Source organism: Desmodus rotundus, chromosome 13, assembly GCF_022682495.2.
Source record: "Desmodus rotundus isolate HL8 chromosome 13, HLdesRot8A.1, whole genome shotgun sequence".
In the NCBI taxonomy this organism is placed as follows: domain Eukaryota; kingdom Metazoa; phylum Chordata; class Mammalia; order Chiroptera; family Phyllostomidae; genus Desmodus; species Desmodus rotundus.
Window position 1 is genome coordinate 92,381,338 of NC_071399.1, and position 26,132 is coordinate 92,407,469.

At 39.3% G+C, this 26,132-nt stretch overlaps 1 protein-coding gene across 3 annotated transcripts in view; it reads left to right on the plus strand.

The window, feature by feature from the left end:
• Positions 1–26,132, plus strand: part of NBEA (neurobeachin) — a 470,020-nt gene that overhangs the window by 52,422 nt on the left and 391,466 nt on the right. For 2 of the 3 annotated variants that reach the window (XM_053916392.1, XM_053916393.1), the window contains exons 11-13: positions 15,927–16,035; positions 22,953–23,105; positions 24,234–24,402. In XM_053916392.1, the coding sequence (XP_053772367.1) occupies positions 15,927–16,035; positions 22,953–23,105; positions 24,234–24,402 (431 nt within the window). Of the gene's footprint in view, positions 1–13,662; positions 13,769–15,926; positions 16,036–22,952; positions 23,106–24,233; positions 24,403–26,132 lie in introns of all 3 variants that reach the window. The other variant, XM_053916394.1, reaches the window with a different exon arrangement.

Here is a 26,132-nt window from a genome sequence, read left to right on the forward strand (position 1 = left end):
TATTTTAATTTGAAATGGAATTTTTTGCTTTGAGAAAGAAAAATTAGAAAGATGATACAGTTTGAAATGTTATAGCTAAAATCATCCATAATAATTTATAGCTTTATGAGTAGTTCTTATAAAATCTTAGTGCTAAAATTATAATTAACAGGTTATCTGGTCCATTCATCCAAGACACATGGTTATTTTTCATTGCCTGTCTTTTAAAACTCATTTTAATGTTTATATTGTATTTTAGTACTTAAATTGTATCTATTTTATCATGGAGATAAAAGACAGTGTAACAGTTCAGCATTCTGATTTTCATTTTGATTTGAGTTCCTGTATATCATTCATTTTAATTTTTCTCTGTGATAAATAACTTCAGCTTCCTCAGTGACATGTGTGTTCTTAGTGTATGGCCAGCAGAGAACAGAGGGACCCCTCTCCCCTCTGATGGTGACACATGCCCGTTCCAGGCTCCCCTGGGACTCAGTTGTGTGTCATTTTGAATTCGTATGTACTGCTTTTGTATCACTGCATCAAAGTCCTGGCTGTCTCAGGTTCACTCCTCTGTGGACAGTTGTGCGGATCAGTAGTAAGTCTTTGCTCAGATTTTTGGAGGTGAACATTGTAGACAAGTGTGTGCATCAGGGATACGGTCTATTGGTTTTTAAAGTATTAAAGGCAGGCTGTTGAATGGGATTTCCCCTCCCTCTGGAGGACACAGATTCTTCACTATAGGCTAGGGCAAGGGTGAAGAGAACTTGCTGTTTTCTGGGTGTATCATAAATTCATGTTGATTATTAAGACCTTGAAATAGGCTGTATCTTCTTAGTTTTAGTTGCATGAAATTGTTGTAGAGGGATGATAGTCTATTTTGAAGTTTTTACATCTTCCAAGAAAATTCAGTATACTCTTTTTTTGAAAATCTGTTTGCCTAAGAAATATGTGCCGAAAATTATAATATAATCTAATTTTTAATTATTTTTTGAAGAAATTGAGCTAAGCTCTAAAATAAGTTAATTCTCTCTGCCTTCTGTGTTTCAAGCTAAAGCATTTTAGGTTCCGTGTACTTTCTTCCACTCAGTAGTCTCTTTGTATGAAATTTTTTACTGTTCCTGTAAGATGCAACCTTTGTTGCACTACAATACCATTGCTATAAACTTTGATGAGCTTTACTCTATGTGGGGGTCTTAGCATTAAAATAATTTATTGAAAGAAAAATCTTATTTTCTGGATCCTTTAAAAGTAGGCTTTATTTGTGTAAGAGAATGTTTGTGGCTTGTTTTATCGTGAAGGCTGTGTACTATAGCTGTTCTGTATGTGCCAGACTTGGGTTCAAATCCCAAGTTTACTATTTATTATTAGTGTAATTCTGAATGCATTATTCCCTGTTCTGTGCTTTAGTTCCCACCATTGTAAAACGGAGACAATAGCAGCTAACTGGATTATTTGGATTCAGTGGGATGGAACACGTAGCTCAGTCCCCGCAGCTCTCAGTGCCTGTGGGCTCTGTTCGCATATGACCGTGAGTTAGAAGATGCGCAGGGTTGTCGCTGATACTGCCGTGTTCAACAGAATTCAAGTATTAGACATTCCATATCTTAAGAATTGGTTGTTACAGCGGGGGCCAGCTTACTTTCTTTTGAACTTCTTTTACCAGTGATGTTATTTACATTTAAAAATTACTTAAGTAGGATTTTTTATTTTGAATTTTAGTTGTAGTGATAAAAACTGATTTTGAACTATCCTATCCATTTTCTAGGGAGAGTGGCTTAAAAGTGAGGAATTTGTTAGCTCAAGTTTTGAACAATGTCAAACAAACTGCGTGAAGTCACACAAAGCTTTGACCGATTTAAGATTTTTTTTTAAAGCTGGTTTTTGGATTTTGAATAGCTATCCCCTCGCTTAAGGATAACATTTTCTGTAGCTTCTTCTTTTAATAACATGTAGTTACCCTTAGTCATGGCACAGAAAATTAAGCAACACAGGAGTAGCTAAGTTCCGTTGAACCGATTTAACAAGCACATGGCAACACTGCCAGTGTTTTTGATGTGGTCTGTTTTCGGATAAGTCAGTGAGGCCAAATGTCGTTACTGTTGTGGTTGTATCCTGTTCATGGTGAGTCGAGCAGCCGTGCTCGGCTGCACGGCTGCTGCGCAGACCCGATGCTCAGGCCACGTTGCGTGGGGCTGGCGATCCTTGAGGCCAGCGGACGTCGAGAGCAGGAACTGCACACGCTGCCTTTCACTAGACCGTTAAGCGCAAGCATGAGCCAGTGGTTGAAAACTTATCTTAGGAAGTGTAACTCCAGTCTTGAAGTGGTCAGTGTTCTGTATTTTGTGTCTGGGAGTGACTCAGTACGTTAGAAATACCATTTTCCTTTATTTGGATGATTATACGCATTAATGCAAATGACCTATCCTCTCAACTTTGGCCTACCCCTTCTTTTTAAGAACATTTGTTATCAAATTCTAGGGGTGATACAAAGCAGTAAGTCTTCCTCACTGTGTGACTTAAGAATTTGCTTTGAAAAAACATGTTTCTGGCACAAGGTATAAATAGGTTTTAGTCCCTTCAACAGTTAAAACCACAAGAAAAGAGTAGTTCTCCTTTGAGGCCTGAGTGTGGGGAGCAGGTGTTCTTGGGGCACCAGACAGGTACAACTCAGGCCAAGGTTCTGTTGCACGTGGTCTGACCCTGGAGGCGGGATGTGGGGCAGGGGGCGGGGCAGGGAGCGGCACCAGGTGGTTACCCTGGGCTCGCTATGGGTGGGTCCTGTGTCCTTGTTTGGTCCTCGAGGGCCCTCTTCTGGGGACGTGGGAGGGGAGTATGAGGGCCTGGTGGTTGGCCTCGTGACCTGAGTGGCTGTGTGGGGGTCCCCCAAGAGTGGGTGCTGCCCGATGTGGAGTTCTGTTCCGCCGGCGCCTGACTGATCTCACCTGAGTGACAGCAGGTGGCGTGCGCCAAGTATGGTGGTGTCTGGACGCAGTGGGCATTGCAGGAGCTTCCGGTCTTTTCTCAGGGGCAGTCTGATTCATTGATGGGACGCAGTTTGTATTACCAACCAAAATTTACTTTTGCTGCTTTAACTCTGAGAAATTATGTACACCAAAAATTTATTTCAAGTAGTAATTTAAATAAATTCTTGGGAGTATAGAAATGTTCTCAGAAAAGTTTTTTTTAATTATGATATGGGTGGTTTGATAGACTGCCCAACGGAATACGTAATATAAAAAATTTAGAGAATCCCATAATGCATTGATCTCAAGGTTCTGTCATTAAGAATACTCTTGTAATATGAATATTAATGACTCATTAATTTGTTTAGTCAACTTAAATCAAGATTTTTCTCCAAAACTATCTTGCTAACCAAAGTTATTATAGTAATTATCTTGAATTTTATAACCACCTCAATAATTAAGCAGCCCCCTTAATAATGAAAAGTTTCATTGTAAAGTCCTAATTAGCACTAGCCTTACATAAATCAAAAACTTACCCCAAAATTTCCACATCTCAGTGTCTAACTGTCTAACATGAATTTCTTCTTATACTTCTAAGGGACATAATCTTCTGTCTGACCATGTTTACTGAATTTTTGTTAAAGGAAAAGTGCCTATTACATACATCAAATGTCAAAACTTTGTTTTGTGACCCAAAAACTTTGTTTTGGGCTACGGTCACAAAAAGTAGGAGGTGCGGCTGTCTTCCAGTCCTCCGAGGAAGTGGGCTCGGCGCTTGCTATAGTGACTGTCTTGTGGAGGGTCTTAGTCACACGTAGGCAAGATAAGCGTTTAAGTATTAAAGGTATTTAAGTATTTTTGAATGTATAACTATCAAATCATAGTACTTTTATTTTTTAAATATTTTTCGGAAGTGTGTATGTCACTTCTTAACAAGCATATTTGTTACTTAGCCTTTTTTGTGAAGATTACTAAACTAGTAATGAAGATGTTCTTTGACTGAAACAGACACAAAGAGTACCTTTAAGTACATGTGATACTACCTACTATTATTAGAGGAGAAAAACAAGTAACAATATGTGTAATGAGATTTAATGAGAGTAAAATGGAACTTATATTGAATTTACTGTGCAGATTAATTTGTAAGGAGTAAAAAATGAAGTACATTAAGTTTTCTGCCTGAAACAGGGAAATTTTAATGTGATGTTCGAATTTTCTTTTTTTTGTCAGGCAAGACTTTTTTACTCCAAGAAGTCTATATAGAAGATATCTAATAATAAAGTTTATAGTATATCTATAATTTAAAGTGTTTTTCATAATAAGTAGTTGCTTTTTTACAATAGTTCTTCCACAAAAAGTTTTCTTTGAATTTATTGCAATCCATTTTTATGCTGTATTACTTTGTGCTCTTTTAGTTTACAACACATAATCTTTAATGTGTTGCCTTCGTTTTCCTCTAGTTTTTACATATCAACATTCTCTATCCTTCAATATTCCAATCATATCTGTTACATAAAATATTGTTACTTTATCCATGGAATAATATTCCTTTTAGCTTTTCTATGTTTTTATATTTCTTTTGAAAATAAGAAAGGTAAATTGCTGTATTACTATAATTTTATGATGTTCGTACAGTCCCAAACTAAAGACAGTATTCCTTGCTTTTACAAAGAATACTGGCATCTTCCTGAACATTCACAACCCAACTGCAGAAGCCCAGGACGTTTGGAGTGGAAGCGTGGGTGGGATGTGTATGAGGCTCTCCCCGGCACTCCGCTCTGGAGGCGCGGCTGGGTGTGTGGCAAGGGGTGTGTGCGGGAGGGAGGGGCAGGGCACCATTGGCAGGTCGCAGTTAGTGTATGCTGTGACTGTATCGGCTTTGATGTTCGTCTGTCTCTGGGTTCACGGTCTTGTTACTTAGGATGACTACTCCCTCAGCTTTTCCGCCAGCTGCCTCTGTTCACGCTTATATACCCAAACAGTGTGGAAAGTATCTCAGATCAGAATGCCCTAAGCGAAAACTCAGAGTCTCCTCATTGGCACAGTTTCATTGTTTTAAACTTCTTTTTACTTTTAATTTAAAGTTATTTTTATTTTTTAACAGTTTATTTTTACAGCAGCTTTGTATTTATGACAAAATTTTGCAGAGATCTCTCCTATATTCTCACTCCCCACACATGCATACACTCCCCCATTATCAGCATCACTCACCCAAATCATACTTTTTAACCAAGGATGAACCTACATTGATACCTACATCGATAATCACTTAAAAGTATCTTTTCATATCCTTTTTTTGTCAACTGTGTGTATTTCCTTTGGTGAGATACTTGTTAAGGTCTTTGGCACATTTTCCAATTGGGTTATTTTTCTCCTGTTGTTGAACTTTAAGAATTCATTGTATATTTTGGATAACAGTCCTCTATCAGATGTATCTTTTGCAAATATTTTCTCCCACTGTGTGGCTTGTCTTTTAAGCCTCTTGGTACTGTCTTTCTCAGAGCACAACCGTTGCATTTTAATGAAGTCTAGCTCGTCGATTATTTTATGGATTGTGGCTTTGATATTTTGTCTACAAAGCCTACAGCATATCCAAAGTCAAAGGTTTTCTCTGATGTTACTGCATTTTACATTTGGGTCTGTGATCCATTTTAAGTAAACTTTTGTTAAAACTGTAAGGTCTATTTCTAGATTCACTTTTTATGTGTGTGTTCAGTTCTTTCACACCATTTGTTGCGACATAGCTGCAGACAGCTTCACTGCTCTCATCCCTTAGAGAGTTTCAAGGACTTTAGGAGCTCTGTGCCAGAAATTGGGAGGAGCACACGTGTATGTATTACAAGTCAATATCATAGCACAGCATTTGGTGTTATAAATTTCTCTATATGCATTGCTTTAATTTCATTCTACACATTTGATAAGTTGTGGTTTAATCGCTCAAGATTTTTTTGACCTATGTTTATTTAGAAGTATGCTGTTTAATCTCCACATATTATGGGATATTACTGTTATCTTTCTGTTATTTTTAGTTAATTCCATTGTGATCTGGGAGTAGGTATTGTATGGTGTCTATTTTTTAGATGTGTAAGTTTTGGTGTGTGGCCCAGCATATAGCCTGTCTCAGTGAATGTCTCCTCTGAGCTTGAGTGGAGGTGCGTGTTGCTGATGCTGGATGTAGTCGTGTGAAGATGGCAGTGAACGCCCGGGGGTTGCTGCTGGTCTGGAGCTCAGCTGGGCTCTGATTTTCTGCCCGATCTGTTTGTCCGTTTCTTAGAGAGGAGTGTTGGAGTCTCCGGCTTTCACAGTGGACCCTCTCTCTGTCCTCACGGTTGTAGATAGCGGTTTTGCATCATCTAGTTTGATGTTCTGCCTTTAGGGCACCTTAAGAATTCAATTCTGTGTCTTTTTGGAAAATTGACCCTTTTATCATTATGCAATGCTCTTCTTAGTCTTGGTTAACTTTCCTTGATTTGGAGACTGCTCTGTCTGAAAGTAATATAGGTACTCCTACTTTCCTTTTGATTAGTGTTACCATGGTATTTTTCTCTCCACCATTTACATGTAATCCATGTGTGCCTTTATATTCAAAGTGGGTTTCTTGTAGACAACATTGGTGGGTGGTGGTTTTTGGTTCACTCTGTTTGTCTTTTAATTGGTGTATTTAGACATTGACATTACTGATATAGTTGGATTAATAGTTACTATATTTGTAACTGTTATCTATTTGTTGGTCTTTGTTTCTGTTTTTGTATTATGCTGTTTTTCTGCTTGTGATTTAATTGGACATTTTATATCAATTTTTCTTTTTTTTTAGCATATCAGTTATGCTTAATTTTTAAAAAGATTTTATTTATTTATTTTTAGAGAGAGGAAGGAAGGGAGAAAGAGAGGGAGAGAAACATCGATGTGAGAGAGAAGTATTAATTGATTGCCTTTCGCACTGATCAGGGACCAAACACACAACCTAGGCATGTGCCCTGGCTGAGAATTGAACCTGCAACTTTTTGCTTTGCAGGATGATGCCCAACCAACTCAGCCCCACTGATCAGGGCTATTACTTTTACTTTTTTAGCAGTTGCCATACGGTTTGCAGCTAATTCAGATCTACTATGAAATATCACTATACCACTTTGAGTAGTTTGACCACTTTATAATAATAAAATAATTTTAATTTCTGTATTTTGTCCCCGCTGTCTCTGCTGTCATTCGTTTTACATATGTAAGCATACATAAGCATATGAACGTGTGTTATTGTTTGAACAGTTATCTGTTAGATTACGTTAGATTTAAAAATAAAAGTTTTTATTATTCTTCAGTGTTCTACTTTTATTTATGTAGATCTGAGTTTCTGACATACTATTTTTCTTCTCTTTAAAGAGGTCTGTTAACATTTTTCAACCAAACAGTTCTGGAAACAAATGTCCTCAATTTGTTTGTTTGAGAATCTTTATTTCTCTTTCACTTTTGAAGGACGACTTTGCAGGGTATAGAAGTTGAGGTTGGTGTTTTTTTCCCCTCAAAGCTTTAAATGCTTCACTCCATTCTGTTCTTGAAGGGTTTCTGAAGAGAAGTTGGATGTCATTCTTACTTTTGCTGTGTATAAGGTGTTTTTTTCTTCTGGCGTCTTTCAGGAATTGTTCTTCACCTTTGATTTTCTGTAATTTGAAAATGATGATGTATAGGTATAGTTTTTTGTTTTGTTTTTCTTTTCTTTTAAAAAAATTATCATGCTTGATATTCTCTGACCTTTCTGGTTCTGTGGTTCATATTCTGACATTAATTTGGGGAAAAATTTGTAGTCCTTTCTGTTCAAGTACTTCTGTTCCTTTCTGTCTTTCTTCTTCTTCTGGTATTTCCATTATGTGTTTGGTATTATAGTTGTTCCATAGTCTTTGGTATTCTGTTCTTTTTTTTTTCAATCATTGTTATTTTTGGTTTTGGGATTTCGAGGATTCTATTAGTATGTTCCCTAGCTCAGAAGTTTTTTCCTAAGCCATGTTCAGTCTACTCACAAGCCCATCAAAAAACATTGTTCATTTCTGTTACGTTGCTCTTTATTGTTGGCAGCTTTCTTTGCTTTTTTATTAGGATTTCCATCTCTCTGCTTACATTGCCCATTTGTTCTTTAATGCTATTTTATCCATCTGACTCTTAGCATATTAATTATAGTTGTCTTAAATTCCAAGTCTGCTAATTCCAACATCTGTGCCATGTCTGGGTCTTGTTCTTGATTTGTCTTTTTAAACGGCAATTTTTGCCTGTTGTTACGCCTGGTAATTCTTTCTCGATAGACATGATGTGCCTGGAAAAGGAGCTGCTGTTAAGAGGTCTTTAGAAATGCGGTGAGCAAGCACCACTCGCTGGTCCTGCGAGCAGGCTCTGTCTTCTAGTGACTCTGCACCTGAGGATGTGAACTTCGGAGCTGTCTCAGCTTTCTGAGCCCCTGTAGGCTGGAGAAGACAGTTGCAGCTGGCTGGGGCTGGCTGTCTCCCTGCTCAGGTCAGTGAGGCTCTGATGATAGGACCTCAGCGGCGAGGCCTGGTTACCTGGTTCCTCCTGAGAACGGGCCTTTTGAGAAACAGCACATTTCACAGTGGTTCGTTTCGCTTCTCTGCCGGAAGCCCAAGAGGATTTTCCTCTCATACTGGCTGTGGAAGCCCGGTCAGGTTCCTGAAGATGAATCTGACAGTGACTGCAGGGCCTCGCCGCGGCTAGGGGGCTGTCAGTGCTAGGCTCCCGGCAGTTTGCCAGCTGCAGTTCAGGGTTTCCTTGGGGGCGCCAGCCCCCAGGGAGGGTCCAAGCATGTGTCCCTGCTCCAGTTCCCACGCGCCCTGTCATCCTTTGTCTCTCTCCAGTCTAGGGAGCGCACTGTGTTCTGTTCCCCTCTCTTCATGGGTCCTGGAAGAATTGTTGATTGTTCAGTCTGTTCAGCTTTTTCCCTGAGGGGATTGAGAGGTGGTTGATGGGCTCCTTATGTTCAGAACCAGAAGCTCTCCATTGCTTTTTTTTTTAGTTGCTTTTTAAAAAATCTCTCTCTTTTGCAGCTGGTTTGCCCTGGATATGAGCAGTTATAGAAGTGCACGGTAGAGTGAGGGTCACGAGGCCCTTTCATTTTGACCTCAGAGCTGGACATTGTCAGAGAAGCATGTGTGAAAGTAACTCCATGAAATTGTGTATGAACTTGGCCCTGACTGGTGTGTGTGGGGGTCTGGTCTGAATCCGGGGTCCCAGCCACTACAGCAAGGTGGGACAATGGAGCAGAGGCCACAGAGGCTGGAAAGGAAAGGCTATGACATGAGTAACTGCATAAAACTTAAGGAATTAACACAAAATTCTCACACTAGTGAGCCAGTTTAGAAAGTTTGCAAAATACAAGGTTCTCACATAAAAATAAATTATATTCCTCTGTATTAACAATGTGTAGTAGGAAACCAAATTAAAAATACCTTTAACAATAGCTTCAAAAATGTATTTTAAATATCAGTGTCTAAAATATGTAGGATATATGTGCTGAAGTCTACAAATTGCTAATGAAAGAAATCAAAGTTCTAGATAAACGATGGGGCATATTCATGTATAGGAAGATTCAACATAGTACAGGTGTCATTAAAGTGACCTGTAGATTTAACACAGCACTGATTAATCCAGCAGCACCTGGTTGGATTTGTTAGTTGTGGTAGACAAGATGATTTTAAATTTTATATGGAAAGTCAAAGTAGCTAGGATAGATCAAATGATTCTGAAACAGAGTGAAGGTGGAGGAATCATACTTCTTTGACCCTCTGACTCACTGTAAGGCCACAGGAATGAAGACGGTGTGGTGTGAGCAAGAGACGGACTTAGGTGTCAGCGGGACAGCGTCAAGTTCACAAGTAGTCCCATACAAACACGGACAGGTGGTTTGGGGAAGGTGCAGAAGCAGTCTAAGGGAGGAAGGATAGTTGTTGCCAAAAAAGAACCTCGACCTAAACCTTATACTTTATTAAAAGTTAACTCTAAGCGTAAAATATAAAGCTATAGAAGTTTTTCAAGAATACGCAGGAGAAAATCTTTGTAATCTAGACTAGGCAAAGCTGTATTGGATATGGCATCAAAAGTGTGGTGGATAAATTTGACTTAGGCTTCATCATAGTTAAAACTTTACTCTGCAGAAGATGTGATTAAAAAAACATGCTACAGTTGGAGGGGGTTGATTGAAAATCATTTATTTGACAAAGGATTTATATGAAGAATAATCACTAAACTCTCAAACCTAAGCAAACAGGAAATCTAAATTTTAAAAATGGGTAAAAGACTTGAGAAGATACTTCTCCAAACAGATACAAGGATGCCGGAACACCACGTGAAAAGATTTTCAGCATCGTTGACCAGTAGGGACATGTATATTAAAACCACTGGGAGAAAACAAGCACACACCCAGTTGAATGGCCAGAGTATAACCACTTGCGGTGCCCAGGGCCAGCAGGATGGAGAGCAGCTGGGACCTGTTACTGGTGGCATGGGCCCCGTGGGACAGCCACTCTGACAGGTCGGCCCTTTACTCTACAGTTAAATGCACACTTACCACGTTACTCAGCCTTTCCACTCCTCAGTGAATGAAATGAATGAAAACCGCTAACACAAAAACCTTTATGTGAACATTTTTAATAATCCTATTCATAATTTCTCTTAAGTGCATCTAACTCAAAAGTGCACAGACCGTTGTAGTCCATTCTTACAGTGGAGTAGTACTCAGCAGTGGAAAGGAACACACTCTCGACGTGTGCGTCTGCTTGGACGGGTCTCAGAGCCAGCGTGTGGAGGTCAGGACACACTCAGACCACATCCTGAATCGTCCATTTACGTGACATTCACAATAAGTCAGAACTGTAGTGGTGGGTAAGGGAGACACAGTTACCCAGGATCACGGGTAGGGAGCATGTGACTGTGAAGACGTAAAGGGACAGGTGAATGAGTGTTTCTGACGTGCTGTGACTGGTCTCCGTCCTGATTGTGGTGGGGTCGTAGGAATCTGTATCTCTAACATTCTCAGAATTGTACACAGACACACACACACACACACAGGGAAAGAAAGAAAGAAGTCAGCTTTACTTGACAGACAGATCATTGAAGAAAGAAAATTAATTATAAGAGGATTAGAAAACTCCTGGACATGCAGGGTAAGGCAAAAGTAGGTTTACAGTTGTTCATATGGGAAATAATACAATAATACTACAAGAATAAACTATTTCGCGTACTCACCACTGTATACCTATTTTTACCTCGCCTTGGTATGTAAAGCCTAAGTGTCAAATACTTACTTCAGCTTTCTGTGCAATCAGCTGTTTAAACATTTCTTTTCTTTCTTTGGTAATTTCAGCACTGTCAGGGCGTGTTTTTAATCCTGCTGCTGTTCAGCAGGCTGTGCGGTAGGAGGCCGCGCCCAAGCAGGCCTAGCCTCGCTGCCCTGTGATCTGGAAGGGCGCTCGGGTGTGCCGCACGTGTGATTACCGCCTGTCTGTTTTTTCTTTGGAATTTTGAATTTCTTAGGTGTGAGGAAGTTGTATCACCCCATTTCTAAGTATTCTTGTGCCCCTGGGTTATACATGGTCACTGTAGCAGGGCTGCCACTTGCAGCATGTCCAGAGGAGTTCTCGTCAAGGGACTGGGCAGTCAGAGCGCTCGCTGCAAGTCGTCTTTTGTCCTTTGGGGTTAGATTGCAGCCTGGTGGGCTGTGAAAGTTACTTCTTTGACATTGGAGGCTTTCGTCAGAAATGAATGTAAAGCCAGAATCTGTCCCCAAAGAAAGGTCAGAATGTGTACTAGCTTGACAGACGTTCAGTAGAGCCTTTGAAGCGTGCTAGTAGGTGGCTGTGGTCGTGGCAGCAGTTGTTTCTTGGGCTGCGGGTCTCCTTACCGGGCGGGAAGGAGAGGGAGGCGTCACCGAGCAGAGGCTTCCTGCTGCAGGGCAGGCTCCGTAACTTCATGTGCTCCCCAGTGTACCCCATCTACCCCATCTGCCCTTGCGTCGTGCTGGGCTGCACTTCCCTGCTTCCTCGTCTGACTCTGCCAGTGAATGTGCTCTCCTTCGTTCGGCATGTTCCTCCACTTGGTGTTTGAGCTGGTGAATGTGACAAGTGGGTGCCAGGCTTCCTTGCATGTGCAGGCAGGTAGGCAGGGTCTTCTGAGAGAGCACCTTCAGGAATGGGTTGTCTCCCGGTGCTAAACGGACCTGGGGTTGGAGCCCTCTGGGTCAGGCCTTTCTCCAGTGACTTTGAACTGTGAAGGAGCTTAACTCTCCTCAGTTGTCATGAGACTTTTCTCTGTGTCGCTGGAAATTGTGTTGCGTGTGACATTATCTTGAGTATGGACCGGAATTGATTTCTGTTACAGTTTTATTGCTGCTGTGATCACTCTCATCTCTGAAGAGTTTTGCAGTGAAAGAAATAGCATAAAACTATGGTATTAGATATTTTGTATAATCGAAATCATCTTTTGCAAGATTTCAGTGTGTCTCAATCCTAAATTTGGCTACCTAAGAGATAAAGCTTGATGAAAAAGTGAAAAGACTTTTTCCCCCTTACTGGTTCCTTAAATCTTACTAGGATTTAACCTACTTCTGAATTTATTCTGAAAATTAATTTGCTTGTAATATTTTTTTAAAGATTAAAAACATCCTTTAGTAAGGGGAGTTGTTGAATCTCCGGGCAAATATTTAGTTTTAACATTATTAATTCCATTCATCTTAATATATTGGAACAGCACCTCGCTGAGGTGCTTGCTTACGTCAGTAGCTAGAAAGCCGAAAGGCCCACTGCTGAGTTCTAAGCACTGCTTCTGATCTGAGCTTAGGTCGTATGTTCAGTATTAATTATTTCAGTTATCAGTTAGGTTTATTTATGGTGTATTTCATCTTTAAATAATAGAGTGCCTGAAGTAATAAAACTTCTATTGTTAAACCACATGACTTATCTACATAGTTATTTTAAAAAATAAATAATGGACAAATTAGAATGGATAAAGTAATATTAAAATCAAGTAAAAATCTATACTTTTATAAATTTTAATGGAACCTAATGTATGCATTTTTATTAGAAATAGGATTTAGTCATATTCATACGTAGTTTTTAAAATTCTTAGGTATTTGTGGGCCAAGACTGATGTGGTTTTCTGTAATAATATGGACCAGAAAGTTTGGAGGTACTAATAAATATACTAAGTCATTAAGGTATTATTATATTCCTTTCTTCAGTTTTCCTAAGATCTAGACCTTTATAAGTATGACACTTGAAATAAATATTATTTCCTAATTTAACTGAAGCTTATTAAGCATTGGGAGATGGTAATTATTTTAAAGAAATAACCCTATAGATTATTAGTGTCATTTTCCTTAAAAGGAGACAGAATGAAAAACCCGTAACTGCTTCTGAAGTAGAATTGCTACTTATGGAACATGTATTACAATGTCTATTGAAAAGTTTAGCAATCTTCATGAGTTTAAAATCACACCTTCTATCAAGTAAAAATGCCTGTGAACACTTGTTTCTAGGTATTGCTATGCTTTTCAAGAGCGTGTTCTATGTTGCATATGCTAGTTGGGCTGACACAGACACTTGCTTTTGATTTATCCTCTCTATTTAGATCCTCTGCAGAATAACTGATGTGTCTAGACAGGAAGTGGTATGTAGGAGATATAGGAATGGGCTGAAGTATCCTTTATATTTGCCTTTGTATCTAGGGGAGTTGGAAATAGGCAAGAATGGAGAGAAATTTTGTATGGCAGTGCACAGAATTTTGCAAGTATATTGTGAGCCCTGCAGCAATCCGATGCATTTTAGTTACTGGTAAGTTTGTTAAATTATGTTTGAAAATGTACTTCTTCGAAGATAGCCATCTATTCACTATTACGTCTACCATGTCAAACATACCTATTTTAAAGATTTTAAAAAGATATGGTATTACTATTGCATTGGGTTTTAGGTATAAATTAATAATACCTTTGTTAGTGAATGAATTTGACTTTTCAATTGTCACAGTTAAAATTGAAGTGAAATTAATAATTATATGGGTAGCATAGTCATATGTTAAGATTTTAGAATAATAAAATTAATATTTCTGATTTTGTAATGAAACTCCACTGTGTTTAGAAGTCTGAGTTAATTCATTTGGTGTTTGAGAAAGAGTTGTCTTTCTGACAAAAAAAATAAGAAAATCTGTGGCATCCTTGTAATTTTATGTGGCTCTACAGAGGGAGGGTGATTGATTGTAAGACTTTTTGAATTTTTCATGGACCATAGGGACCATAAGTGACGCTTTTCTAGACTTTTTGGCAGTACTGATGTTTAGGAATCCAAGTCTTCTTTCTTCCTAAATCACTGACTCAGATGTAGGTCAAAATTCCATGCAGATCAGGAAAGTGCACAAGCTCTATACAGTAGCTGTCTTCATTCTTTTCAAATATTTAGGCAAAAGTATCATGTATAATAGTATTTAAGCAATTATTTGTGATGTGGCTTTGACTGTTGATACAATTCATTTAAAATGGACTAGATTGCTTTTAATAGCTGTTCTTTTTTTACGGAAACAGTTAAAAAAAATCCCAAGGAATTCCTTGGTATTTGTGCTTTTCCTATAAATGTCTGCCTGTGATTTTTAGGACAAAGTAGAAGAATATCATTGATTTGTAATACTTGTTTTTACTTGTTTTTGTGGTTTAAAGATAATAGGGCCAGATAATATAATTGAATTTTAATTTCCTGTAACGAGTACTTTATTTCCAGATACACTGTATTTTTTTCTAGCTGAAATGTAGTCTATTAAACCATTGATTTTTACAACAATGATAATTTGGCTGCTAATTATTTTTATAAGAATATTTCTGATTTGAATAAGAATAGCCACATTGTCAGAGAAATGTGTTGTCGTTTTTATTGAAACCAGAAGAGCTAGAACAATTTTAGATTATTTTGGGGGCTTAATAATTTTAAAGTTTTTCTCATTAGCAAATTTTCTTAATTTCTTATGGGAATAAATACATGTATATTAAAGTATATTTAGAAGTTTGAGGTTTTACCCATTCTTGTGAATATAAATAGGCAATTTAGGGTACCTTGTAAAGCACTGTAAATAGATACTATTTTAATTGCTGGTAAAGTCTGGCTCATAGTCATTTATTTTTATGAACTATGGTAAGGATACAATTAAGAATGCTACCATGTAGCAGCGCTGCTGGTTGAAAATTGTTCTGTGTAACTTTTTGAAGTACAGTATTATCATAGCTTAATTCAGTGCAATCATTTAGTTTTCTTTGTTTCTTCCTTCATTCAGTCGACACGTCAGGTGTTTAATTTTTGTCTGGCATATATCTGTGTGTGCTTTTCTGTGTTTCTGCTTTTATTGTGTTATTGTGTTACTGTCACTTTTCATTTTAACATTACATCAATCATTTATTTTCCCTGCTCTCATGAATTGTTCCTGAGGGCATATATGGACATAAGTAACATGTTGCATATTTCTCTGGATATTTTTTTAAAAATATAAGTCATTTCTGAAAAATAGGTCTAAATGAAAAGTTTATTTAAAAAATTGATGTGTTCTTCCAAAGCAATCTTGTGTACATACTTAAAAATCTCTAAGATAGCGTGGTATTCCAAGAAATAACGATAGTCTTTATTATGACGAAGTGACATGTCTCTGGGTGTGTTTCTGATGTTAGGCTTACTTGAAGCAGGGGATGTTTTTGTGGATAGGCAAACTTAGATGTTTGCCTTGGGATATTAAAGAATCCACATAGCAATATGTTGATTGATGATACTTACTTTTAAATAGATAAAACTAGTTTCTCATGCTTGTGAGAAAATGTGTATTGTATAGTATAAGGTGTAACAGTTGCCAGCAAAGTAGAAATTAGATTTGGATGTGGTTTTTATCTTTTGGAATAATAAAGTACTGAAATGAACATTTGATGATTACATAACAAAATTATCTGTACTTTACACACAGTGCTACTCTTTTGGCATTCCTGGTTGAACTACTTAAAAGTTCAGTAGCCATGCAAGAACAGATGCTGGGTGGAAAAGGCTTTTTAGTCATTGGCTACTTACTTGAAAAGGTAAGTGATCTGAATGATGGTTTTATTGTGTAGCCTTCACAGAGGGACAACTGACAGTCACAGATTCTACTTTCTCTGTAGTTTCCCTTCCCATTGACTGTACAGAGGCTCTATTTTGGGATGATTCACAAACATTTTTGTATTATGAACCTAGCTGTAAGTGTAGACACTGAACTAAATTGGGTGTTAGAAATTTACATAATTAAGAAATTCTGAGTGAAAATTGAAACTAAAAATTATTTTATCTGCTTTTATTCAAAGTTGTTTCTTATTAATTCATTTTTAATCATACATAACTGTTTTCATATGTCCAGAATATTAAGAATTGCTTAGAAAACTGGTGTAAAATTCCATGCTGTGCGAGTAAGATACTGCAAAGTGCCTTGCCACGTTACTGCGCGTGACACACTCACGCTCACAACTCCCCTTCAGAGTGCTTGCTGTCTGTTTGCCGATGGTTGGTCTGCACGATTCGGAAGTGAGCCTGTTTTACACTTAGAATACAGCTTGAAGTTAGAAATACCATGGAAGAACTTCAGATCCAGTAAATAGCCTTACTCGGTTCTTCCCTTCTCAGGGTCATTGTCTCTACTGTTAAGCTGTCAATTTAGTGGGTAAATATTTTCTCATGGTGGTGTTCATTTGCATTTTTTAGACTTTTGAATGAGATTGGACATTTTTTTATATCTATTTGTTGGAAATCTGTTGTTTCTCTTCTGTGAAGTGCTTACGTCCTTTGCCAACTTTTCCTGTTCCTTCCAAGACCCCCACTCCCAGGCAAACGGTAGCAGTCTGCTTTTGTGTCTGTGATCCTGTGTACTGCAGAGGTTTCCCGGCAGTGGATTCACACACTAGTTGTCCTTTTGTAGCTGGCTTGTTTCACTAGGCGTCGTGTTCACAGGCCTCACTCTTGTAGCCTGTGTCAGAACGCCATTCCTTCTCCGTGGCCGAATGATGGCCCGTCGTATGTGTTTACGCATCTGCTTCTCAGGTCCTCCGTCAGTGGGCATTTGCGTTGCTAGTACGCGCAGGGCTGCTGTGAGTGGGCACGTGTGAGTTTGTGTGCAGACATAGCTTTTATCTCTCTTGGATAGATACCTAAGAACTGATTTGCTGGGTCCTCTCCTTCCTGTATGCTTAATCATTTAGGAACCTGCCAGGCTGTTTTCCAAAGCAGCTCTAACACTTTACCTGCACATCTTTGCTAACACTTGCCATTGCTTCTCTTCCTTATTCTAACCATCCTAGTGGGTGTGAAATGGCGTGTGACTTTTTATTTGTATTTATACGGTGTCTCCTGGTATTGCGCATCTTTTCAGGTGCATGTTGCCCATTTGTATATCTTTTGAAAAATGTCTGTTTAGAAGTTTTGCCAATTGTACGTGATTGATTGGAGTCTTTTTGTTTTTGTTGTCGGGTGCTAGGAGCTTCTTACTCTGTGTGTTAACCCGCATTAGACCATGGTGGGCGGCGATGGCGCTGGCGCTTGTTCGGCAGGCCGCGCTGTGTTGGTGCCTGCGTGCGTCTCCCGGTGAGAAGCTGGGCATTTTCATAGACTTACTGTCTTTTGGGTTATCTTCTTTCATTAAAACCTGTAGTGTTTGCTCTTTTACATTTGGGTTGTCTAGTATTTTCCTATTCATTTGTGGAACTTCTGTGTATATCCTGGATGTGGATCCTTTGTTGGATATATATCTCAAATACCTTTTCCTCTGTGGCTTGCCTTGTTATTCTCTTAATGGTGTTTTTTATGAACAAAAGCCCTTAATTTTAATATAGGTCAATTTTTCATTTTCTCATATGATTAGACTATTTTGGACTCTTATGTATGCCAAAGCCACGAGACTCAAAATTGTTTTACTTTTCACATTTAGATTTATATTTTGATACCAGTTGAATTTTGTGTATGGCGTGAAGTATAAAGGTCAACATTTATTTACTTTCTCTCTCTCTCTGTAACGGGGCTACCGCATGGAACCATTTCCAGAGTCTCATCTGGTGTGTTCTCTTCCCGTCTCTGAGGCAGCACCGCACTGCTCTGAAACGTCGCAGTGTGCGGTCTGGTGGCCCTGGCTGTTCTCGGGTCTCTACGTGACACGTGCACCAGCTTTCTGATTTTCACCAAAACAATCCTAGGATTAGTACTGTGTTATATTGACATTTTATATTGAATCTTTTCATTTCATGCACTTAGTAAATCATTCTGTTTATTTGGGTCTCTGGAAGTTTTCTGTGTAGAAAACTTTCTTTTTTGCTGTTGTTTCCCTAGATATTTGAGGTTTTATAAATTTAATTTTTTTATTTGTCATTGGTGCATAGAAGTATAATTGGTATTTATGTTGATCTTTCACATACTGATCTTGCTATTCCTCTCTTAAATCTAGTACTTTGTAGATTTTTCAAAATATTTTCTGTTAAAAATCACGCGTCTGAGAATGATGTTTTTTTTCTTTCTAATACTTAATCTTTTTATGTCTCCCCACCTTGCACTGAGAGGCTCAGGGTCTTAGTATCAAACTGAAGCCCTGACGGTGGGCCCCCTATCATCAGATTCCGTGGGCAAAGCTTTTGGTGACTGGGCACTAAGTAAGAGACCTGCTGCCGAGTACACGGGGTAGACTTTTAATCAAAAACTGTCCCAAGCTTTCTGAGTTTACTTTATTGTGACAGGTGTTAAATTTTATCAGATGCTTTTTCTGCGTTATTTGAGATACCGTAGTTATGATGATTCTATGTTTTTTATTAGTTAGTGAATTACACTGGTTTTTAAGTGAAGCCATTCTTGTATCCTGGAGTCCGATCCCTGTCCAGTCCAGCCAGGCTGCCATCTCTTCACTTCCCCGAGATGCCTGTGAGTCCCTGGGAGCCTGCGTCTCATCTGACCTTTTCCCAGCATTTCAGTGTGATGTTCTTTCTTGGAAATGCTTTCCTCAGTTGTATTTTGTTTCTTTTCTTCCTGCCTGCTTGGACTTATTTTCTTCTGCTTCCTTCCCTTCTGTCCTGGTGCTGAATCCTGGGTGCCTTTTTACTTTTTTGTTTACAGTTTAATTGTGTTTACCATTACTTTAGCTTTCATTATTCTGTAGGTATCAAATATTCTCAAATGTTTATCTCCAACCACAGATGTTCCTTTGACTTCTAGACCCTCATATTGAGCTCCAGTTGGGTGTCTTCAAAGCTTCATAAATCCTACATTATCCAGATTGTTACTTTTTATTTTTCTCTCTAACCTTTTATTGTTCAGTCTCCTTTTAGTTAATAACATCATCACCATTCAGCAAAGTACTTCAGACCAAAAATGTCAATCCTTTCTGACTCTCCTTTTTCACACAGTAAATTCATACCCTCAGCAAATTTTGGTGCTTACTCTCAGAACACGTTCAGAACCAACGACTGCCTCGTACTCATCATTCCCCTGCTTCCCGTGCCCACTGACAGCACCTCGGGCCTGGGGCCACCTGGTGCCATTGGTGCCCACTGTGTCTTTCGCATGTGCCTCCTGGCCGGTGCCCCTGTGTGCGCCACCTCCTACTGCCTCGTCCTCTCTCCAGTGAAGCCGGGACGCTGACTCTGCTGTCAGCTCTTTACCGCTCTCTCTTCCTTTCTCTTCTGCAGCCACACTGGTTCACAGAAAGGCCCTTTTGCCTTTCTTGTCAAAGCTAAAATGGTGTCTGTGTGCCCCTCTCGGGACCAGTGCATTCTTTCCCCACTGCTCTGATCATTCTGTCTGTGGAGCCCACGCAAGCGAACTCCCCACACTAGGCCCTACACTAGGCCCCTTCTTGGAGACGGCCTCCTGCTGACTCTCAGTGCAGCAGTGCCCGCCCCCCAGCCTTCTGCCCTGCTGATGCTGTGTAGTGCCCTTCTGATGTTTTATAAGATTGTTTACTTCCTGCCTCCTTTCACTGGGATGTAGGCTTCAGATTCATGAGAGCATGGACCATATCTTTTTTCCCTCCTGCTGCGGTACCCTTGGCACCTAAAAGACTGCTCGACTCTAGATGTTTGTCGACTGCAATAAATGAAATGCACTTGCATGCTTGTTCGATTACCTGCAAAGACTGTGCTTTTTTGGCCTTCTCAGATGAGTACTTACACTGTTTTTTTACTGGTCAGTGGCCAGGTGAGTAGTACAGATAGTAAAGATTCCATTCCGATTTTATTGTCAATGAGGAACAAGTTAGTGGCTATCTGTTGAGCTTCATCTCCTTGTTGGAGCCGCTGCTAGTTTGTTATCAAGGAGGGTGGCCTGATGAGAGGCTTTCTTAAGTCATCACATTTAGACTGTTCCATGAAAAACTTGTACGGTATTTTGTTTTATTTTATTCTGCCAAAACACGAATGTTGTGGAAACTATCATTACTGAATAAAAATAGAATGTGTAAGGTAAGCTATGTGAAATTAGTGAAGGGGTGGCTGAAGCTTTAAATAACCTGCAATTTCTTATCTAGTTTTATTCCTCTATCCATGAATAATAGTTTAGAATTTAAAAATGCTCTAATTTTTTCATTAAAGTCTCTTTAAAATGGGTGCCCAGTCTTTGCTGTTTTGTTTCTACTCAAACATTTATTTGCTCTCTCGCCCTTCACTCTTTCATCACTCAGCTATTTGTACCATTTCTCTATCTTCTTAAAAAACCCTCGTGCAAAACTGTGCTCTGGGGCTCGCTTTGAGTTGTGGAGGGCTGCTGCTTATCTGCTCACCGTCCGCGTGTGGTCAGACACGCGAGCCCACAAATACAAAGTCACGCTGGTGTCACCATGCTTCTGACCAGTGAGGTGCCACCGTCATGGCTCACCTTCCTTTAAAAACCCTGCTGCAGACGCCCCATCCGTTCCACGCTTTCTTCATGCACTTACAGACATTTAACATGCTACATACTTTACCTTTGTATTTTATTTGTTGCATACCCCTGCCTTCTTTTCCCTTAGAGTGTAAGTTCTGTGAGGGCAGGGTTTTTTTGTTTCTTGTTTTTTAAATTTTGTTCACTGCTTTTTCCAGAGTGCTGAGGAGAGTGCCTAGAAAATAGTAAATATCCAACACATATGTTTTCTGAATGGCTAAGTGTAAAGTATTGCATTCTGCTTTTATGGGAAAGGAAATGGATGTCGGATTTTGCATGTTGAGGGAGCATGATAGAGAAAGCAGGTGAAACAAGTTGGTGTTAGGTGGGTGAAATTGGGCCAGAGACATATTTTGTTTGGCTCAATGACGTGTTTTTAGTTTTGAATTTTATTTCCATTAGCTACCTTGAGCAGTCTTCACTACTCGTTGCTGTCTCCTACGCTCGTTCATACATGGCGGTTGGCTCCGTAGAGGCACCATTGCGAGCGTTTGAGTCTGTGCCTCGTTGTGCAGACGTACGACAGCGGGCGGCGTGCTGAAGTTGGATCTGAGTTGTCCTTGCCGTGAGCGTGAGGAGTGGAGGGAGGGAATCTTACATCTTAATGATCACAGGCCCATCGTTGGACTTGAATCGGTGGGTGATGCAAGTCGAGGGGCCGTGCGGCTGGTGCCTTAGGGTGGAGTGGTAAGTGACTCTTCACGCTGGGGAGGCTGGAAGACTACAGCCTGCACTGCAGACTGCACGAGCGCTGGATGAGGAAGGAGAGGAGATTTGAGTAGGAAGATCGATGTTTTGACATTTTAGTTCAAATTATTAGCTTGTATGAGCACCTTATTCTTGTATAATATTTTTTACAGGAATTATTACTGGGGAAGCATTGTCCAATTAAAATATAAGCTTCATAGCTGTTTAAAATTTTCCTGTAAAATGTAACTGGTGAAATTAATTTTAATAATATATTTTATTTAACCTAGCATATTACAAAATATTACCACTTCAACATATACTCAGTAACAAAAAGAACAATAGGTATTGTGCGTTATCTTTCTCATTGTGAACCTTCAAAATCAAGGTGTACATACAACACTTGTCCCTTGGGACTAGACCCGTTTCAAGGGCTCGGCAGCCAGGAGTGGCTCAGGGCTGCTCTGCTGCACATTGGGGCTTCAGGCTTTGGTTTGAATTTTGGAAGATCATTTATCTGAACACCGTTAGCGACAGGTTCCGTAATGGTGATGGCAGTTGAAAATTGGTGGGAGCACTGGGCGCCCGGACGGCGTGCTGTGTGTCGCTGTGTGTCGGAGGGAGCGCTCCCTGCGGAGACGGCGTGCTGTGAAGCTGGTGACGTGCGGACTGTCCGGGGAGGCTGTTCACGGGCAGACAGACCCGCTGGGTCATCTGCAGCAGCCATGTGTCTCCAGCAACAGACCCCACGGAGAATCTGAGGGTCGGGAACGCCGGAGGAGGACAGTATTTTCAAGAAAACAAGACCTGCTTTTCCAGATGCTGTGCATAGGTCAAAAAAGTTGATGGGAGATAAGCGAGACGCGCTGCATCCGTCCACGTGCACATGATTGTAACTTGGTGAAGGAAGGATCCGGCGGAGTGGCAGGGTGGCAGGGTCGGTGTGTTTTCCCTCTGGTTTGGAGCTGGCTGAAGCTCTTCTCTGTCCTCTTGGTCTTTTTTTCTTTTGCGTGTGTGTATTGTCATGATATTAATTTTAGTTCATTTTAACTTTGTCTAAGATCTTTTTTTCTTCATCAATTTGTATCAAAATGGGATAAAACTGTGTATTACTTGTATGATTTTTTTAGCTTGAGTTACAAGTGGCATTTTTGAAACTGAGATGTGTCTCTGCAGTAAAGAGCTTTGGATAACTATCATTCAGAGAAATATCTTAAATCGAAGTTTCTGAATCTAAATTAAATAGCAAAGGAAATAAAAAGTTTTTTATTTTATGTTTAAAGGACTAGGGGTCACATAAGAACAATTAACTCGTGCGTGTGTTAGGTCAGCAGACTTCCCTCTGGTCCTCGGCGCCGAGTGAGCAGCAATGTGTCTCTCCCCCCAGTCCTCCCGTGTGCACATAACGCGAGCCGTCCTGGAGCAGTTCCTGTCCTTCGCCAAGTACCTGGACGGGCTGGCCCACGGAGCCCCTTTGCTGAAGCAGCTCTGCGACCACATTCTGTTCAACCCGGCCATCTGGATACACACGCCGGCGAAGGTGAGCGTGTGCGTGCACCTGCTGTGTTGCAGTCGGGTGTCACACAAATGGTGCCTGGGTCTGGACAGCCCGGCAGACAACACGGGGGGTTCAGCCCATTTCATAGTCAGTGTGAAGCTGTTGTCTTAAGCAGGACCAGAAATCAAAATATTAAATGTGGGAATACTAAAATAAATGAAATTATAGTTAAAATTAAGCTTGATGTAGTAACTGTATTCTGAAGTCATTAGATGGGATTCATACTTTTCCAAGAAAGAGAATTGGTACACTAGTCATTAAAAGACTAAGAAAAGAGAAAATAACTGGTCGTCCACTGTGTTCACAACAGTTGTGATCACGGTGACTGGAAAATGGCTTGTGTTGCATGTGTGGAATTTATGTCGTGACATGCAAATGTTTCTGTTTTAAAATAAATATATACATACATTTTCTCTAGATATCAAAAAAACTTAGTATTTTCCATGCCTGAATTTAGCCCTGTTATAGTCTAGTGGAAATTAATAATGAGGGACATTTTTCCTGAATTTGAGCTGCCTTCTGCAATTTTCAAACCTTTCACATAAATGTGTTTAAATAATGTTTAAGTTCTGTCATTATAGTTTATCATGTTCATTATAGTGCTAATCTCAAACCTGAAGTTTGTTCACTATATCAACAAGGTGTTTGACTAGTCATTTCTCTATTTCCATGGTTAGATTCTGATACTGTGGCAATGGGTTAAGAAATTTGGAAATTATGTGAACTTTTAAGGTAGACAACAACATTTTGTATTTTTGCAAATCCAGTGTAGCTGTCTGAGGTTAGTTCTGTTCCTTTGAGCTGCTGAAATGTGCTGAGACTAAGGGCTTTGGACTTTTTAAACAATTTGGCCATCCTTCCAGATACTTTCAATGAAATTATTGAATTATTTAAAATTATTTCATGGTCAATAGCTATTTTACAATACCTATATTAAAATAAATGTTAAAATGTGTTCTTGCAAAATATTTTTTAATATAAATAATATTTAATAATAGTTATTTTTAACCTCATACTATGTGGTACTTTCTTGGCCTTCACTAATTTTCATATAGAAACACTTGAAACCTTTTCACTTTATTTTAATGCTCTGTTAACATTCCGTATTAGGTTCAGCTTTCTCTATACACTTACTTGTCTGCTGAATTTATTGGAACTGCCACCATTTACACCACCATACGCAGAGTGGGCACGGTGCTGCAGCTGATGCACACTCTGAAATACTACTACTGGGTCATCAACCCTGCGGACAGCAGCGGCATCGCCCCTAAGGGACTTGGTACGTGAACTGCTTCCCTGCACGTGCCCCTGTGCTGTGGCCGCTCAGAGTTCTGAGTGCTGTCATCCTGGACAGGCGCGTGGTTACAAAAGTATCACTGGGCTGTGGCCTTTCTTACGTAGTAACCTGGGATCGTGAGAGTTCTTTGTGGTAAAGAGGGTTTTAGCTTTGCAGTATTAAATTGTTTTTGGAATAGAGACAGGTAAATTAAGTAGTATTCTGCCTTTTAACCTATGTCTGGTTGTGATTCGGGAAGATACGTCCATGTGTTAAAACCAGATGAGAAGGGTCTTAGTCACGACTCGTGAGTTCTCATACAGTTATTTCAGCATTTTGAAGTTGTTGCCCTTTTTAAATTTGTTTCCCATACTTCACCCTTTCTTCCCTATATAGTAGAAGCTCATTTTTCATGGCATTGTGTGGTTTAAAATATATTGCCAGTTTTCCTAATTATAGAAAAATACATGCTCATCATAGAAAATAAAATAATATAAAAGAAAAAAATTGTTTATAACCCAAACCTCAGAAATTACTTGTTACAAGTTTGGTGTGTGTTCTTCCACTATTTTTCATTGCATAAATACATGAAATACTCTTACAGAATTGGGACTTCCTTGATTTTTCCATGTTTTTTTCCTTGATTCTACATAGTATTCTAAGAGGATGTACCATTTGCATATTTCTAAAGTTTTGATTCTATCAATAATCAAATTTACAAATAAGTCAGTGATCAGTTTCATTATATATAATCACTTACCTCCATCCTTGATTTCCCTAGAGTTACTGGGAAGGGGTCTGGTCGGAAACGCGGGTCCCAGTTTACAGTCTCACCAGCAGCATGTTGGAGGGCTGTTCTCAGCGTGCTCACGGCAGCCCCCAGATTACTGCTGCATAACAGCCTTTCTGCTAGGGGAGAGTAGCACTTCACTGCTCAGTACTCATTCACTCACTCTACTGGCTGATTGATGGGACTTCAGAATTGTGCTGTTTGCACTCAGATATACTGTTCTGTCATTTGTGGCTTTTTCTATTGCTTTTGAACTTAATCCCTAAAACTTACTGAATGCTCATTATGACTTAGAATCTATGCTAAGCATTCTGTTGTACATGTTACTTTTGTTTAATCATTTTTATGGAATATAATTACATATACATAGACATACACACATATGTAGGGTTATATCTAAATATAGTTATTTTGGTAATATCACTTCCATTTTGCAGATTGGAAAAAAAGTGACTGAACTAACATTTAAATCATGTTTTTGGGACTCAGAGCCCCTGTTCTTAAATACTACCTCAGATAGCTTTTTTCTTTTTTTTTACTTTAGGCAAATCATGTATTTATACGTATTTATTTCTACTTCCAAAAATTAATTTCTAATCTAGAGAAAATTTGTACGAATTGTACGGGGAATTTCTTAATACCCTTCTACCATATTTCCTAGTATTTTACATTTTACCACATAGACTTTATCACTCTCTACTTTTATGTAAACATACACGTACATATACATATGCACATTTTTCTGAATCATTTGAGAATAAATTGTATGTGTGATGCCCTATTACCCCTAAATACCCTGTTTATTTCCTAAAACATCCGGGCACTCTCAGACACGACCGTAAAATCAGGTAACTGACATTAACACCACACTGTCATCTAATCCAAGACCCCTTTGAAATTTCGTCAAGTATCCCAATAATATCCCTTCTGGGGAAAAAATATC